An 18,254-nucleotide genomic window follows, 5' to 3' on the forward strand; every position below is an offset into this window, starting at 1 on the left:
TCTTGTTAAAAAGCCTGGTACATCTAGGTGTACGTGAAATTCATTGCCAGATACACAAGTGTGACCTCTGTTTCTTTGAGTCTCGGTTCAACTCTTAGGATGAAATTCCCCCTTCCACAAGGACTGTGCACCACTTACAATCTGTGGAGGCCATGTACGCAGGGTGAATTTCACTGTGAAAGAATTACATAAGTAACCAATAGTTTATTTGCTTCTAACTATCCAAAAAAAGGACTTTAAGGCCACAGCTTTGCCGGATCTTCTTGCATTTGTATCTAGTAAAGCTGAGCAGTGCCATTTTAAAATCACTGATGTTAACAGACAGAAAGAAGAGGAGCGGGTTATTTATACAAATGGTGGAACACGAATGTCAGGAAGAGATGAAAACACTGATCAGCCTGTAAGAGCTGTTTGAAGGATGTAAGTTCAGTATAAGGCTATGTCTACCCTAGCCATTTTGTCGGTAAAACTTTTGTCGGTCAGAGGCGTGAAAAGAACATACGTTTCACCGACAGAAGCGCTGGTGTGGACAGTGCTATGCCGGTGGGAGACGTTCTCCCGCCGACGTAGTTACCACTGCTCACAGGGGGAGGTCTGATTATGCCAGCAGGAGAGCTCTCTCCCATCAGCATAGAGCGATCACTCGGGAGTCCTGACGGTGGCGCTGCTGTGCTGCGGTAAGGTCTGTAGTGTACACACAGCCTAAGAATGTGTATTTTTAGCATGTTACTTCACACCTCACAAAGTCCCAAAGAACTCAGTTCTGAGTTGCCTGACTTCAAATGGGTTCTAGCAAGAGACTCTACATATTTCTTGGCACGTCAGGCAGAGTCACACAGCGAAAGCTTCCAGCATAAACTAATCACCTTTCCCTAGCTGTTCTCACCTTGCACGTGAACTGTCTGAAGTGAGTTCCACAATGGGGGACTACATCAGACCTCATGCTGGACTTTGTAGCTGCAGGCCTTGACAAGTAGCAACAATCCCATATGTTTTTGGTTCAGAAAGATTGTAGAGGTCAAAGCTACCACGTGAAGGTAAGACTGCAGCGTGCCTGATCCAGCACTGAGCTGAGCAGTGACGTACGTCTCTGCTATCTCCAGGCCTGATTCTGCAGGCTAAAATCTGAAGTCCCCACTGGCCCTGGGTGCATCAGGACTGAGGTCTCTGTTAGCAGTGTCTCCATCCCGCTCCGTCATATTGGTGAAATACTGTCACAGTGATGCCAACTCAGGCCCCAGGCCTACAATGAGCTCTGTGCCAGTCGACCCCCTGTGTCGGTCCACAGGCCACTGGGAGCAGAATTGGGGCCTAATTTCTTTTCCCAGCTCCACCCCCGGTCAGTGTCTGTTGCTGATCAGAAGAAACGGGAAGGTAACTGTCTATGTCTAAGCACAGCTCCAAGAGAAGAAAGAGAACTTTCCCATGAAAATATACATACGTTTGTGGGGGCGCCCTCGGATCGGTCACAGATGTGAGCCAGGACGTTGAAGGTTAAATCACGACAGTTCACCAAAAAGCGCCTGGTGCACTTTTCCTCAAAGGGCTTTACGTCTGGCTCAATTCCAGAGAAGTCCAGCCTCTAGGAAACAAATGATACACAGCCTTGAAAACGGGAACTTCACAAAAATGTTATGGGATTACCTTATAGCTAATGCTATTTTACCATGATTAAAAGATGGTATAAAAAGTGCAGGACATTCACAAACTGAGAGCCCATTTGGTGCCTGTTATTCACATGCATTAAGGACAGGAATTCATAACTGTGTACTGATTTCTGGCAGTCTAGTTTGTACCGTACAGAGAACTAAATCAGTTCTGCTCTCTGCCTTTTAGTTGTAATCTTGAGGATCCACTCAAATGTCCAGACATAGGGAGCTTGGAGGTGAAAACAGCGTAGGTGCAGCGGGAATGCTCAAAGAGTTTCTACCACTTAGCAGGACTCTATTGGTTGACGAGATCATTCACATAGTTAATAGACAGAGCTGCCAGAACCAGCAACAGCTCACAAACTGGAAGACATTTTTGATAGGCAGCAATGACCAGTCTAGTTATAAACAGTCAAGATGGGCATTTGATTTAGATTTGCTGCAATAAAACTCAAGCCATCTTGAATCCAGTCACCTCCTCCATAGGAGGAGGCCCAGCTAGCCCTGTCACTGGTTTGTGCCCACACAGCGACCGTTCACAGACAGTGCAGAACGGGAAGAAACAGACAAGACGACTTTTAGGCATGACCCTTAGCCAGATAACAACTCCCTCCCTTAACCAGACCCATCTTGCTGTGTGCCAAGGACGTAGGACTGCATCCAGAACATCAAAATAACAGTGTGTTGAAGGGCTGAAGTACATGCGATCATTTCCCCCCAGTTACTGAGGAGACCCGTGGTATAGCTCCGTGAGGGCTGTTTTCCCCCTCTGAGTAATTTAAGCAAATATAGGCTGCAATCATTAACTTATTTTAGAAAACTATTTCTGATTTTCTTTCGAGCAGACAGAAGACCCTGCCCTCTCTCAGGCCCATTGCTGCGATCACATAATTGCTTCAACATCAGCCTGACAAGCGTGTAAACACGCGCCACAAAACTGAACTTGTGTCCACGATCGCAGACGTACCAAGCCACAGAACACACGGGGTCTGCTCTGAACCAGAATCAACAGACCTCTTTGTGCCCAGGAGAAGGGCACCATGAGTTCAGTGACAGCCCAGCCAATAAAGATCTTTTGTACTGCACTGTCAAGGATGTTCCCCTTCTGAATCACACGACTAGTATTTTGGGGTGTTGCCAACAGTCCCTTTTTAAAAACAAACCTCATGGCTGCCACAAGGGACGTAGAGACCCCGGTGCAATCATCCTAAAGAAGGCCCGAGAGGAAAGTTTGGTTTGGTACAAGAAAGACTCTTGGGAGACTCTGAATTTTTCCCGTTAACTCAGAATCCTCACTTTCCTGGGCTCTAACAGATCATATTGGCAAAAAGAAAAGGAGTACTTGTGGCACCGATGTAGTGAGCTGTAGCTCACGAAAGCTCATGCTCAAATAAATTGGTTAGTCTCTAAGGTGCCACAAGTACTCCTTTTCTTTTTGCGAATACAGACTAACTCGGCTGCTACTCTGAAACAGATCATATTGAGTTGAAGCTAGAGAAAATCAGAAACTAGGAAATAAACGGAACAGGTTTCTAAAGTCGTGTTAACAGCAGCAGCTTATTCCCTTTAAATTTCACGCGTGCCTTCAGCTCCGTCCCGCTGGCCTCAGGGACCGAGGAGAAATGCTAGCATGCATGCCGAACCTTCCTTTTGCCATCCTGGGGAGGACCTCGGGCCCCCATCATCCCACATGGCGGCTCTGCTGGAGCTGGGGCAGTCTCTCTCTATTCCCCTGACTGTGCAGTGGACAAAGTCGTCCCTTCTATTCCAAAGGTACTGAGCTCAAGCCACATTATCATTGTGCTTGTATCAACGTTTCTATTAACTCTTTCCTATCCGTGTGAATAGAGATTCATTCTTGACACTTTTCCACAGCCCAAACTTCAAAGTTCGTAAAGAACAAATTTAGAGACAAACAGATGTGTTCCCACAGCCTACTTAAAGAAGGGTCAGCTGTCTACATGGTCAAATTAAGGGCTATCATGGAATCAGACTAAGTCCCCGGAAAGGAGCAGTGGGGAAAGACCAAAGCTGGCATTCTGCAGCTGTCAGATAGGAGTCTGAACAGGGAAGAGCCTTTGTGGTTTGGGAGCTTCCGTGTGCCAGCAGCCATCAAGACTTCCTTGATGTGAGAGGTGTTCTGAGCTTTGGTATCTCCAAAACCCGGAACCTGAGCGGCTGGCATATCTCACAAGGACTCAGCAGAGACATGGGCTTGCTGCTTCTCTCATCGGCCTTATCTGTAGAGGTGACTTGACTCCCAGTCATTCTACCGTCTTCCTACAAAATCCCATTGCTGCCGGAGGTGACCACAGCCACCCAAGGAAGGAAGGAAGCAGATGACACCAAATGGACTTTTCAGAATGGCTGAACTCTGGAAGACTCTAAGGGGGGGCAGAAATTACCTGGACTTCCGAGTCAAAGGAAAAGAGGTTTTGTCGTCCATCATTTCTGCTTAGTTTATTCAGCTGTTCAGTTTCTCTTCCATACTAGGACAAGGAAAGCATTGATATTACTGAGGAGACCAGGCCACAAGAGAAGCAAGTGTTTGTCTTTGGGAGGAATGGACGCAAAATGTAATAAAAATAAAGAAATCAATATTGTTCAGAGCTGACTGATGACTGGTGCCCTGCTGCACCACCGAACGCCGCACCGGGAAACAGGAGGAATTGGGGTCCCATGGCCTGGCTATGTGACAGGGTCACTCTAAGTGACACAGCCAGCTAGCTACCAGATACCTGCACCTGGCCTACGCAGAGAGTAGTGACGAGCCATCCCCACCCTGCCAAACAGGAGTGAAGCTGTCAATATTATTGCACCACTTTGGAGGCCAATCTCTTCTTCCCCCCTCTGCACTGCATGTCCCTGGGGTAGATTTGGCGACCTCTATTCCCCGCCATCTCCAGATGCATCCACTGTCCCTTGCTCGATGCCCTCTCCCCCAGCTGAGTTATCCTCTTTTGTGGCTTGGGTGGCACCTTTTACCTTGATGACTCAGGTCAGTTACCTCTGACCCTTCCACTTTCCCACCCCCCACATCCACGCTCAGGCCACGTCTTCTGGGATGTTCGACATGCCCAAACCTGAACTTCTCAGCTTGCTCCCCAAATCACATCCCTCCCGGCCTTTCTCCATCACCATCGGCAACATTCCCATTCTCGGAGTCACTCGGGTCTACAGCCTCATGGCTGTCTGACTCTTCCCCTCTCTTCACCTCCCGGCTCTCACCAAATCCAGCCACGTCTCCCTCCACGGCCTCTCCCTCCGAGATCCGCCCTGTCCCCGCCCACAAAATTCTTCTCTGCAAGCCCTCGTTACCTCTCCCCAGAACTTCTGCGGCCTCCCCACCTCTCATCTCATCCGCTCCAATATATTCCACGAGCTGCAGCCCAAACGGCTGCTCTGACCCTATCCCCACTGGGTTTCAGACTCCTCACCCTGACTCTGAAGGCTCTCACACAGCACTGCTCTGGGATGCACGTACCCCTCATCTCCTACTGCACTCCCACTCCCTCCCTCCCACCTTTCGGAGGCCTCCAGCCCCTTTCCAGCTCTGTGCCACAGGGCCGGGCACACGCCTCCTGCAGCTCCCTTCCACGAATAGCTCCCCGAAAGGAACAAGAGCACCAGCTCAACAGAGGTTCTCAGACGGAGGCCCTCTCTTCCTCCTGTCTGCAGCTCCTTCCAGGTTTCTGCTCCAGCCGCCTCCTTCCCTGCCACTCCCAAAGACACGGACCCTCCCCCCAATACCCCTCCCCCTGCCCCCTCCTGGCTTCAGCCCCCCCTCCCGGGGTTCTTTCTCCTATCCCTGTCCCAGCCGCTGGCTCTGGGAAGCAGCAGCCGTGGTGGTGTGCCTGAGCTGGGATGAGAATACAGGCAGCTCCTTCTGCGGTAACCTCAGCAGCAGGCCTGGGAGCGGCTCCAGCTCGGAGCTTTGGGGCACCCTGATGGGATCCGTACACAAGGAGGCGAAGCCGGTGCCAGCAACATCCCGTGGCTGCCCAGCTCCCCCCAGAGCACAGCTTAGGGACCTTAACCTCAGTCACTTAACAGTGTCGAGTGGGAAGTCCCTTTGCAGTGCCAGCTGCAAGTTAGCTGTGGGAGTTGAGGAAATGGCCACTGTGGACACAATACCTTCATCAGTTCAGGATGCATGCTTCTCTCCAAGCTCTCCAGGATGTTTTCCGATTTCCCTTGGCTGCTCGAGTCATCATCTGTGAAGTCATGAAAAGCAGATGTTCCAAATGACAGGAATGGCGCCTTCTAATCCCATCAGGCCTCCGGGCTCTGCTCCTGAGCCGCTCACTTACAATAGCACAGGGACAACTGATTGGCGCTCTGGAGACGTTGCCATGGGTTCCCCATCCAGCAGAAGAGTCAAATTTCAAATCCACTTTTATCCTACCCACCACAGTGTATGTGCTACTAGTCAAATCTCAGCGTCAGCATTTACTTGCTACAATGGCTATTTTTAATGCAGGAAAGAATGTAAACACCTCCATGCTCCCTAACGACGACGTCAGCGCCGGAATGGTGAAATGAAAGATCTAGTGATTTAAAGACTGACCTGGTACCGACTCCACTGTGTCTTTCCTCTCTTGCACCAAACTCTCCGTATTGATCTGAATGATCTTTTTCAGAGTTACCAGCCACTCCTCCATTTCCTGTTCACTTTCGGCTGCCAGATAGTGGCTGTACTTATCTAGCATCTTGAGTTCAAATGCATAGCGGCGCATTTTGGGGCACTGCACAAACAAACAAGAGAGCGGGCTTCGCATTACACCTCATTAATACTGCCTTCACTTTAGAGCTCAGCTCAGTGCAGAGCTATTAGGAAGCTTCTCCCAGATGAAACATACTACGCAAAAACAACACTGTTACAAATGCCTTACTTCCATAGCACCTTCCATTCCGGGGCATTCCAAAGGGCAATCACTAACTCACACATGCACGGCTCAGCCCCACTGACATGCGGCTAGCTCTGGGGTGGAAAGTAGCAAGCAGCCAAGGTGCAGCCTGTTACACACTAGTGTGAAGGGAAACTTGAGCCCAAGTCACAAGAGAAAATTCCTTCACTTATAAAAAACGTGCCATGGAAGCTTTACAGCACACCCAGGAGCTTGATTTTAAAGACTCGTCCAACCCACCAAGTAGAACTTCTGCCCGGCGCTATAGCAAGAAGCATTAATCAAAAACCAAACTAACATGGTTTCATGGTAGCTCACTTTTCCAACCGCTGCTTGTCTCATAGTAGCATATTCCAGTGAGAAGTCTAGGCAAATCCCATGATGCAACATGTAAAGTACAGTCCATGCCGCCCAGAGTCACGACTGATGGCTACAAAGAAATCTACGGAAACTCACTTTGGAACCTGCATGGACTCTGCACTACTCACCTGAGCATTAGCCCAAACCCACATGCGCCCTGTGGGAGCTACACAATAGACAGAACAAGGTCAGGAGTAAAAACTGTCTCAGTCTTCAGAAGCTGTGTTTTTCCATACACTACTGCTAGTGCATGTGACTAATGCCTGATGGACCTTTCCAAAGAAGGGTTTTTTACATGATCAAAGTACTTGGCTGAAACAGTTTTCCACAGAAGACACCATGATGTTGCAATTTGGGGACATTTTCCACTACCACTCTTTACCATTCACCACTCCTCCTCCTCCTCTCTAACAAGAGCTACAGGAAGCAAACACAGCTCATTTGCATTCTCTTATTATTTGTATTATAATTGTCCTCCAGCAAACCACAGTGTTCAAATACACAGTAAGAGACTCTACCTGCCTGGAAAGGCTTACAATTTTAGGCCCTGCTTCTGTAACCCTGTGCACGGGTGAGTTATTTTACATGTGTGAGTAGTCCCATTGAATTGTGTGTGTACAGGATCCGGACCTAATTTAAGACAAGAGACAACCAGTGGGTGCAGACAGACAGAGAGGAAGGCAGATGAAGGTAACACTGGGGTGAACATCTGACTGCACAGAATAGTTTCTTGCCCTCAATCTTGCATGTAGTTCAAGCACCTTTAGTTCCATTGAAGTCAACGGGGGTGCCTAGAGGTCCCCATCAGGGGACAGGGCCCCTTGGTGGTGGAGAGTGGACAGTCATGAAGAAAAAGAGCGCATACCATCTCAGTATGGATGGCACAGCCAGTTGGGGAACAGGCGGGAGGCGCGGTGGCAGCGAGCCCCAGGTTTTACATGGTCACCGGGAGGCTCTGCCCACCCCCTGCTAGCCGCAGCGATGGCGTTGCTGGTCAGGCTGGCAGGTAGGCAGAGCGCACGAATGAGATTGGTGAAGCACATGTACAGGGACGAAATCAGGTAGGACTCACCCCTTGTCAACCTACCTGAACAACGTCAATGCAAGCATCCAAGAAGATGCAGCCTTTGGATTCTTTTGAAATTTTCTCGTCTTTATAGGAATTCAGAATATAGGAACCATCCGGCAGTTGCGTGAGGTAAAAATACCGTCTCTTGAATACCTGCAAGAGCAGAACGCCATTCTCATACAAGGGTCACTCTGTGCCACACACAGCCAGCAAGGCACGCATCTGCAGCATTTGGCTTCTCGGTCACTGTACGATACCCTGCTAGGGAAACCAGATGGTCTCTCTGTGCTACACATTTACCAGGTTATTATTAAACCTAAAGATGTTCTCATACTCAGGCTTTGGAAGGCGGAAAGGACGGAAAGCATGTTTCACAGGTCAGCACCCTCACAGACAGGTCTGAAATACAACCCCCCAAAGCTCCTGCGTCTCACACACCTAATTCCAGATTAGTTCCGTTCACCTCTGGCAGTTTGAGACTGTTCGCTTAATGGGGTAATTCAAAACTCCTTAGCAGGGCTGGATTCCACAACTAAAGAAGTCCCTCTCACGCTGGCAATCTGAGGAATTTCCCCCCGGGTTAGATGGGCAGAGACCCTGGTGGGGGGGGGTTCGCCTTCCTCTGCAGCCTGGGGCAGGGGTCACTTGCAGGTTTAAATTCGTGTGAATGGTGGATTTCCCGCAACTTGAAGTCTTGAAACCATGGTTTGAAGACGTCAGTAACTCAGCCAGAGGTTAGAGGTCTATTACAGAAGTGAGGTTCTGTGTCCTGCAATGTGCAGGTGGTCAGACTAGATGATCATGATGGTCCCTTCTGAGCTTAAAGTCGGAGTCTGAATCTGAGCTGGCTCCTAGTTCTGTCCCTCCGCACCCTCTCCTGGAATGGCTCACTTCTGCAAGGTGCTGAGCAAAGCTGACCAAGCAAAGCACTTGAGTCTGTCCACAGCCCCATTGAAATCAATAGGATTACTCATCTGCTTAAGTGTTTTGCTGGATCATGATCAAAGTGCTCAGCACGTTGCAGGAGGAAGCCCTGAATTAATATCTTTGTGGGGGGAAGATGTGCATGATTACAGGCTGGGCCTCCCTTCCCCCCAATGCAGAGTCTTCATACTGCCTGCATGCCCTCCCCTCCACTGGCTCCTATCCCCTTCAGCTCTAAAAAGAAAAGCCAGGTGGTTACATTAGGGTCTGGGCCATTCAGCTGAGCAAGCATCCGGAGATTCATTCCACCACACAGAAGGTACTTCCAGAACCCTTCGTGATAAAGATCTCAGTAATAGTTGCAATCCAATTGTCAGACAGATGTTGTAACAACACCTTAGCAAACAGTCCAGTGACAGAATCTGAATGGAATCCACGCAACTGGTTGTGTTTCTTTTTGGAGAACACAGAGTAACTTTTATGGACCAGCCTTGGTTTATTTTCCTGACTCATTCACTCACCCCTAAATGCAATAAGTTTGTCTTAAGTGTCTCCATACCTGAGTTACGACTACAAACATACAGACTGGACTATGCCCTCCAATGCTGCAGCTGCAATCTTGTGCTGCAAGTCAATGGGAGCATAAGACCACACGCACAATTAGTTGCATCTGCAACTTCTTGCTCCTACTGTACTGGATGCCAAATTAAGGCCAGGATGTTTGTGATCCATCCAACTATTATATACTGGGAGCTACAGAGACACAACAAAGATGAGACAAATGTGCTCCTGCCCTAGGTAGTATTCACACAACGCACCTTTCCTGGAGTCTGCTTAGCAGTAGATACTGGCACATAATGCCTAGGAACATTTTGCAATTTCAGCAGTTGGAAAAGTAGCCTCAGATGTTCTCAGGTTTGCTACGAATCAGAAATGTATTTTCTTCTTGCTAGAGACCATGCTTAAAAGGAGCATGAAGGTAGGGCACAGGAGGTCAGGAAAGAGAAATACCACTTGCACTCCCATTTTGAGACTTTGAAAATATTCTCATTGTAATGAGTGCCTGGAACAAATATGGATCAATGCAGCATTTGACCACCACCGATCAGGTTCTACCACTAATTTCATGCCTCCATGAATAGTAAATCTATCACATATTTGATCAGGCCATTCACTTATTGCACAGAATAGGAAGAGTGAATTAAATCTAATCCATTAAAATGTAACACTGAGTTCAGTGTTTAGATGAGTACTGTTTGTGAGCTCTGAGGACTTGAGGCTGATGAATTTTAAGTTTAGAGGATAGTGTAAGCACTTTGGCCCTGATTTAGCAAAGCACTTAGTATGTGTGGACTTAAGCAGGAGCTCAAAGGTAAGCACTGCTTCAGCACTTCGCTGAACTGGGGCCTTCGATACTTCAGTGCTGGGTGCTACAGAAAATCTTAGATTAAACAGATGTGTGTTTAACTAATGTTCAGAAGAGAGGAGAATAAGTTTCTCATGCAATGTTTGATTTCATGCAAAACATTTGAAACATTTAACATCCTTCCAATGGAAAGTGCAGAAGCAAGCAGCAGATACAAATATGCTGCATTATTTATATGGATTTTTCCTTTGCAGGCCTGCTGTTACAAAGAATTGTCAGAATGCTGTACCGCTTTTGGAATGACTTGCAGGAACCTAGGAACAGAGCGAATGCCATATCAGATCAGACCATCAGTACAGCCGGCTCAGTATCCCACCTTTGGCAGGGGGGAGTTGTGAAAGCTTCAGATGAAGCAAAAAGAACAACAAAAAATGTTGCTAGACAATTGTGTGGGGCTAGCCAGGGTATTGAGGAGGTCCAGAAAACAAAAAGGGTCCTGATATAGCGATTGCCTGGGGTTAAACTGGACTGGTGTGCAACAGAATCCAAGCTAACCAGAGTCACGCTGGAGAATGTGTCTGCAAGAAAATGCATTGAAAAGAAAAAGGTTACTCTGAAGCAAACGCAGTAAACCGTAAGCCTAATTAAGTTCTGCTTATAAACTGGCTCACCACCAAAAACATTCTGTACATGCTTAGCAACAGCCAGCACCATTCGTTGCCAAGCACATCACTGTAATGAAGGAACTCGGAACTGAGATCATGGCAAAGCTCCTTCTGCAACACCATAATGATGCTTCACTGTGCCAGTACGGATGGCTTCAGACCTTCAAGGTGCTACTGCTTTCTCAGAACTCTAGCAACAGGCATTAGAGAAGTCTTTTGCAAGGAAGAGAAGTGATCAGAACCAACGTTTGCACCAATGGGCACTAATTTTGGGTCCCTTGATTTTTGAGTCACCCTATAGATAACTTGAGCCTGATCTGTAGAAGTGTTACACCCCCACAACTCCAGCTAAGTCAATGGGATTGCAGCTGCTCAGCACCTCTGAAAAACAGGCCTGAGATGCCTCTGGCTGAGCATTTCAGCCTCCCAGGCAGCAACATCCTTGATCATGTGCCTCTCTTCACAGGTTGTACATTGATATGCTCTAGCGCAACCAGAAGTTATGGGCTTAGTGTAGAAACTACCGGTCCTCTGGCCTGTACGATACAGGAGGTCAGACTAGATGATCACAGCTCGGGCTTCAATTCAGGCATGTGCTTCTGCACCTCACTGAATCAAGGCATCAGACTGAGAAACTCAAAATCGTGGAATACTTTGGAGAGCTTTTAGTATCCCAACGGGAGCAAAAGAATGTAACTTTTCTCTCCTGAGTCTTGCTCCTGTTGTAATCTGGAACCCACCCAAGTGTTATCACCAGATCAGTCTCTCTTATCAAGTAACAAAGCAGCTGTTTGCTGAAACAACAAATAGATCCCTGGCTGAGCAAAACCACTTATGCAACTAGTTTGAGCTTCTGTAGTGAAGTCCGAGCTGTGAAGTGCTGCACGGTATCCGGTATCCGATAAAAAGAAGAGCTGAAGACACAGCTGCTGCACAGAAGGTCAGTCCTACTGTATCATCTCAGTGACACCATCCCTGCTTTAAGCACAGACACTTGTTATTTAGAGTCTAAAAGTTTGGCCATGTGCATACAAGGAAACCAGCATTCAAAAGCCTTTTTTAAAATTTTTTTTAGGCCAGCTGTTTTGGTTAATTCAATTGTCCTCCTCTTCTGGGCCTTGGGCGCTGATTCAGAAGGTGAGCATGGGTTTGCTTTAACCTACCTCTCTTCTTATCCTGCCCTTCGTGATCCAAAGCGACTAGTCTATGCACTGCTTGTCAGGGTTCAGCAAAGATCGCACTGCAGAAAGGGACTCGTCCAGAGGGAGGCTCTGTAAGACAGTTACAGAGGGGCCCAAACCAAAACCCAGCAGCCAGACTTGGAAGCTTGGATCTGAACGGAGACACTTGGCTACAAAGCTCCACCTTGTAAATGAGAACCCTCCCCGCACTGCTCTGGCATGACAGCATATGGAATTAAGCTCACCTTCATGGTAACAGTGATTGTACTATTGACATTTGCTTTGTACAGCCAGCCTTGTTTGATGATTCCACCCTTCTGAGAGCACAATGAGGATGAGTCCTGGAACAAAACAGGAGATTAGAAAGAGGTGATGTCAGTGCTAACCAGGTCCTGACCCTGCCACTGTGCCACATGCAAAAAGTTCCCATGGAGGGGAACTTTAAGGCTCATTTACACTAGGAAGTTGCACTGAATTAATCGTTCAAGTGGTATTACCCGCAACACGGATGCAGTTTTAGCGATATACAGTTTTGTAATGGCACCGCTATTCTTGTACAGAAAGGGGAATATCCATACTGGTATGGGTCACCCTTATACTGGTATAACTGCATCCACCTGAGAGCTATTACTGGTATAATACTACAGTTAAAAAGAAAAAAAAATCACAACCCCTACCCATACCAGTTATACTGGTAAAACTTTTCGGTGTAAGCCAGGCCTTAGCATCTGCCCAGCTCGTCATACTCAGCGTTTTTCCACGTGTAGATCTCACAGTGCTCTACGTGGGGGCACGCATAATTATCCCCATTGCACAGGCCGGGAAGCAACTTGCTAAAAGTTTCAGAGCCAGTCAGTAGCATAGTGGGGGATAGAACCTAGGCCTCCTGGCCCCCTAGAGAGCAGCTTCCAAGCCTCACAATTCAAGACTCTGCGGTGACAATGGAAATATTCACAGTGCTTTACGTCTGTGACTAACGTCCAGGATTTCTCCTTGCTGACAGTTCACCCTTTTCCATGAACACATTGCTTTTCACTGAAGTTTTTTTACCTAATCCTGATGCGAAAGCACTATTGGAAAATTACAAAGAGCACAGTCCATGTTTGGTCAGACACAAGCCAAGATGAGGAATTACAGTTCAGCTAAGAAGGAGTATGGAAGCACTCCCTCAAATTACTTTAGTATTTTCATTGGAGTATTTTATTTGGGGAACTGCTTAAAAGAAAACAATTCTATTATATTTTGAGGGTTTATTTTTGTCCTTTGCTTTCCAGAAAGCACCTTGTGTAACTTACTGCACAATACCGCATCTAGATAGAGTGAGAAGCTATTAAAGGAAAGAACTACACACAGCTAATGACACAAGCCAACAAAACAACCAGGAAATTCAGGGTTGGGCCCAACAATCAATTCTCGACTATAAAGAGCCGTTCCGGTCTGCCGCTAAAAGGCACATCCAGGACATGCACAGCAGTCATTAAAAAATGCATACGAAACATCACTTTCAAATCTTCAGCCTTGGTAAAACACAAGCTGCTTTTTTCCTTTAATAAATTCATCAGCTGTGATGCCTCACGGCCACATCAAATTTAAACACATTTAGGCTACAGTGTCCAACAATTTTAGACTAAAACTTATTAACAACTTCCATTGCAAGGCAGAAGAGAGTCAGACCCTGTGCCTTTAAACGAGCCGCAACACCATTTTGCAAGATTCCTTTACACATGGAACCTACCTGTTCACTTTTGATTGAAGTAGATTTAATTAAAACCTTCACACAAAGAATTGCTTAGTAATTTTCTTGGCCTCTCCGTTTCGTACTGCTGCACAATACCAGATGGAGAGCCAAAGAAAGCATCCAGGGAAAAACATTCCGGTGAACTGAAAGGAAGCACATGCCTACTAATTCATAAGCTTCTTGGCTCTAAGAGATTATCTTGTAACACCTGCGGACAAATAATTGTCTGTAGCCTTGTCCCAACCGCTCAGAAAAGGGAATGGGCCGTCAGTGTATGATTTCCCAGCAAGAGCATTCCAGACTGGCGCTTTGCCTGGTGTGAATTGTTCCAGCTGGAATGCACAGTGCTATGGAGACATTTATCTTTCCCTTACCTCATCCTTCTCAACGTCTTCATCAATCTCAAATATATGGTTTGGAATCTTCTCCGGTCTAAAGGATTTGCTGAAAATATAACGCAATATGTAAGACAGCCACACAAAAGGGAAGAATTATGGACAATAGTAAAGAATGGGTACTGGTCCTCTTGTCACTGCTGGGCATGTTCATGCATGCAATGGAATGAGTAGGCTCAACAACAGATATTATTTGCAAAAATTGATGTGGATGAGTGGGGAGGGGGTAGGACAATGGAAGGCCATACATTTGTGTGTGTCGACATGACATGTCAAAAGCAGGTGGCTGCCTAAAAGATATGCCTTAGCTCAAGCAGAAGTTACTGGGCTTGGAGAAATCCCTGAGAGAAATTATCTGGCCTGTTCCCTGCAGAAAGCCAGACTAGATCATCATAATGGTTCCCTTCAGACCTTGAAATCTATGGATCTTGTTGCTTCTCTGGGAGAAAATGATATAAACATGCAGAAGTCTCAATCAAAGCTTGTACGTGAACCTCCCCCCATGCCCTCTTCACACGCACCGAAGCTGGGCTTCACGCTGAACATACACTTCAGTACAAGTGAAACCTACAGGAACTGGTGCCTTAATTGACCACCAAAGAGATCTTTGCATTTAAAAAACCTCCAAGTCATTCTGAAGCCTGATTTCCTGACCAAACGTGACTGAAGTCTGACTTCCGACCAAAGTCCACAGGTGGGTGGCCCATGACCTTGCTCTACCTGTAGAATGCCCATAGCCTTTATAGGGCCAAATCCTGCTTGCCTTACTCACCTGTGTAGTCCCATTTACGTCACTGGCACTTCTTGTTTGAGTGAGGCAAGCAAGGGCGGGAGGTGGGTGGCTTCTTCCTTTGGTTTTTGTTACACTAGTGTAACTTCGCCAACTTCAGTGCAGTTATTGCTGGTTCGCATGAGCAGGACCAAGTCAAGGGACCGGCCCATCATTTATTTTGCAAAACCCAACAAAGATCAGATAGCAAGAGCATGTGCAAACTGAATGTAATTCAAGCACCAATGGCCTCCTCTCGTGCATGGCTTTCACGCCACCTGCATGGAGCAGGCCTCTTGCATGTCGAGCTGGCGGGGAATTTTTTGACATAAAATTTTTTCATCTAAAAATGCCAATTTGTGGAAACCAAACCTGTTTGCAAGACAAGGCCCTTTCTGATGAACCTCCTGACCAGAAACGTGTTTGGGGAAAGGTGTTGAAATTGTTAAGCCACCTCTTTTGGATGTTTTCAAAATGAAAAATTCCAGGTTTCCGGTTCAGAGTGACTCTCTGTTTTAAAATGTAAGCCACTTAGACTGAAAAGGGTTAAAAGGGAAAAGGCTGAAACTGAAACAAAATGTTCACAATTCCAGAACTAAAACATTTTGATCCACCTGAGACAATTATTTGTGTGGTTCACAAAAATTTCCAGATTTTGACTTTTTGTCTCAATTCAGGACAGCAAAACTTTTCAAGCTCAAAACCACTCACAGCGCAGGCATATAGTTTATATATATAAACCTTCCTTAGAGGTTTTTAAGGTCAGGCTTGACAAAGCCCTGGCTGGGATGATTTAACTGGGAATTGGTCCTGCTTCGAGCAGGGGGTTGGACTAGATGACCTTCTGGGGTCCCTTCCAACCCTGATATTCTATGATTCTATGATTCAAAGCCAGCTGTCCCCCAGCTCTGCCTCTCCAGAGGAGTCATTAGCAAGACGAGGCTGTCAGCATACCACCAGAGCTTTGTCTGAAGTGGTTTGAGAAGGGATGGGGGCAAAACTGGCCCCACCCAGCACATAACCACCCATCCATCAGACATGCACGTGCTTGTCTGAAGATGGAGGCACAAAATGAGATTAGCCTTTGGCTGGAATAACACAAGGGCTGGCATTTTAATGCACAAAGCTCTCTTCAGCATTGCCAGTGTTGATGGCAATATTCTTATTCCCACAGGACTGGGATTTCCCCACCATGTTAGGCACAAGCAGGATTGACGTGAGCAAGGAATAATGCTGTATAGCGTGCTGTGACTGTCAGCATTCAGAGACAATGGGATTCCTGATTTGGGATGAGCAGTCTGCGCTGAAGCTACTTATTCTGCCACATGCCCTGAATTTAGGCTCTTCCTGTCATATCCGCTGATGGAAGGAGGATGTTTGCACATTGACAGATACAATGTGAACAAACCCCTGTAGTATCTCCTGCAGTTCCTTGATACAGTCTGAGTGACACAGGCCTCTGGCTTGCAAACCCCAAATAAAGGGCAAGTAAATCTCATGAGAAGATACGGGGGTGGGGCAAACATCAGGGAACAGAAAATATTAGTGGCTTGTTGGATCAATAACAATATTTCATAAGAGCGGCCAGACTGGGTCAGACCAATGGTATCCTGTCTTCTAACAGCCAGGTGCTTCAGAGGGAACGAACAGAACAGGACAATTATGGCGTGATCCATAATGTTGTCCAGTCCCAGCTTCTGGCAGTCAGAGACTAGGGATATCCAGAGCATGGGTTTGCGTCCCTGACTGTCTTGGACAATAGCCAGTGATGGACCTATCCTCCATTAATTTATCTCGTTCCTTTTTGAACCCAGTTATACTTTTGTCCTTCACAACATCCCTTGGCAATAAGTTCCACAGGTTAACTGTGCATTGTGTGAAGAAGTGCTTTCTTTTGTTTTAAACCTGCTGCCTCATAATTTCAGTGGGTGACCCCGGGCTCTTGTGATAGGTGAAGGGATAAATAACATTTCCCTGTTCACTTTCTCCACACCACTCACAATTTTATAGACCTCTATCATTTCCCCTTGAGTCATCTCTTTTCTAAGCTGAAACTTAGACCTGATCATACCACAGTCTAGCAAGGTTATTAAGACTTCCTAGTATCCCAGAAGAGAAAGATCACTTACCATGGCAACATCCGGAAGTCACCCGAGTATTCTTCATATTTATAGTTCACCACATGCCAGTCTGAGTGGTACGTTTTAATGCACTGCGAGGAGAATGATGCATGTTCTGTGAAATCACAGCACGCTAAGCAAAAACACGCACAACGCTTAAGAATGAAGAGTTACTAGTCAGACGCTGAGGCTGGCATTAAGGTAACAAGCATACACAATAGGTTGGACAAAGACTTTGTGGAGTTGTTTCATTTATCCTGGACTGGGGAAACTAAACAACACAGCATTCCTTTGAGACCTAGATACAAATGTGAGGATCCCCTGGGGGACTAACTTGAAGGGGAAAGGAGTCCAGTAGAGCTGGCTGTATTTCAAGGAATCCCTGTTGAGGTTACAGGGACAAACCATCCCGATGAGTCGAAAGAATAGTAAATATGGCAGGCGACCAGCTTGGCTTAATGGTGAAATCCTAGCGGATCTTAAACATAAAAAAGAAGCTTACAAGAAGTGGAAGGTTGGACATATGACCAGGGAAGAGTATAAAAATATTGCTCGGGCATGTAGGAATGTTATCAGGAGGGCCAAATCGCACCTGGAGCTGCAGCTAGCCAGAGATGTCAAGAGTAACAAGAAGGATTTCTTCAGGTATGTTGGCAACAAGAAGAAAGCCAAGGAAAGTGTGGGCCCCTTACTGAATGAGGGAGGCAACCTAGTGACAGAGGATGTGGAAAAAGCTAACGTACTCAATGCTTTTTTTGCCTCTGTTTTCACTAACAAGGTCAGCTCCCAGACTGCTGCGCTGGGCATCACAACATGGGGAAGAGATGGCCAGCCCTCTGTGGAGAAAGAGGTGGTTAGGGACTATTTAGAAAAGCTGGACGTGCACAAGTCCATGGGGCCGGACGAGTTGCATCCGAGAGTGCTGAAGGAATTGGCGGCTGTGATTGCAGAGCCATTGGCCATTATCTTTGAAAACTCGTGGCGAACCGGAGAAGTCCCGGATGACTGGAAAAAGGCTAATGTAGTGCCAATCTTTAAAAAAGGGAAGAAGGAGGATCCTGGGAACTACAGGCCAGTCAGCCTCACCTCAGTCCCTGGAAAAATCATGGAG

General features: G+C 46.8%; 1 protein-coding gene across 5 annotated transcripts in view; it reads right to left on the reverse strand.

Moving 5' to 3' along the window:
• Positions 1-18,254, reverse strand: part of DOCK11 (dedicator of cytokinesis 11) — a 130,622-nt gene that overhangs the window by 68,873 nt on the left and 43,495 nt on the right. For all 5 annotated transcript variants that reach the window (XM_084639107.1, XM_084639106.1, XM_084639105.1 and 2 more), the window contains exons 4-11: positions 17,153-17,235; positions 14,234-14,303; positions 12,367-12,462; positions 8,004-8,138; positions 6,217-6,394; positions 5,784-5,863; positions 4,055-4,138; positions 1,442-1,582 (exon numbers count right to left, since the gene is read on the reverse strand). In XM_084639107.1, coding sequence (XP_084495233.1) covers positions 1,442-1,582; positions 4,055-4,138; positions 5,784-5,863; positions 6,217-6,394; positions 8,004-8,138; positions 12,367-12,462; positions 14,234-14,303; positions 17,153-17,235 — 867 coding nt within the window. The remainder of the gene's footprint in view (positions 1-1,441; positions 1,583-4,054; positions 4,139-5,783; positions 5,864-6,216; positions 6,395-8,003; positions 8,139-12,366; positions 12,463-14,233; positions 14,304-17,152; positions 17,236-18,254) is intronic.

This window comes from Lepidochelys olivacea, assembly GCF_965140295.1.
Source record: "Lepidochelys olivacea isolate rLepOli2 genome assembly, chromosome: 9".
Classification (NCBI taxonomy): Eukaryota; Metazoa; Chordata; order Testudines; family Cheloniidae; genus Lepidochelys; species Lepidochelys olivacea.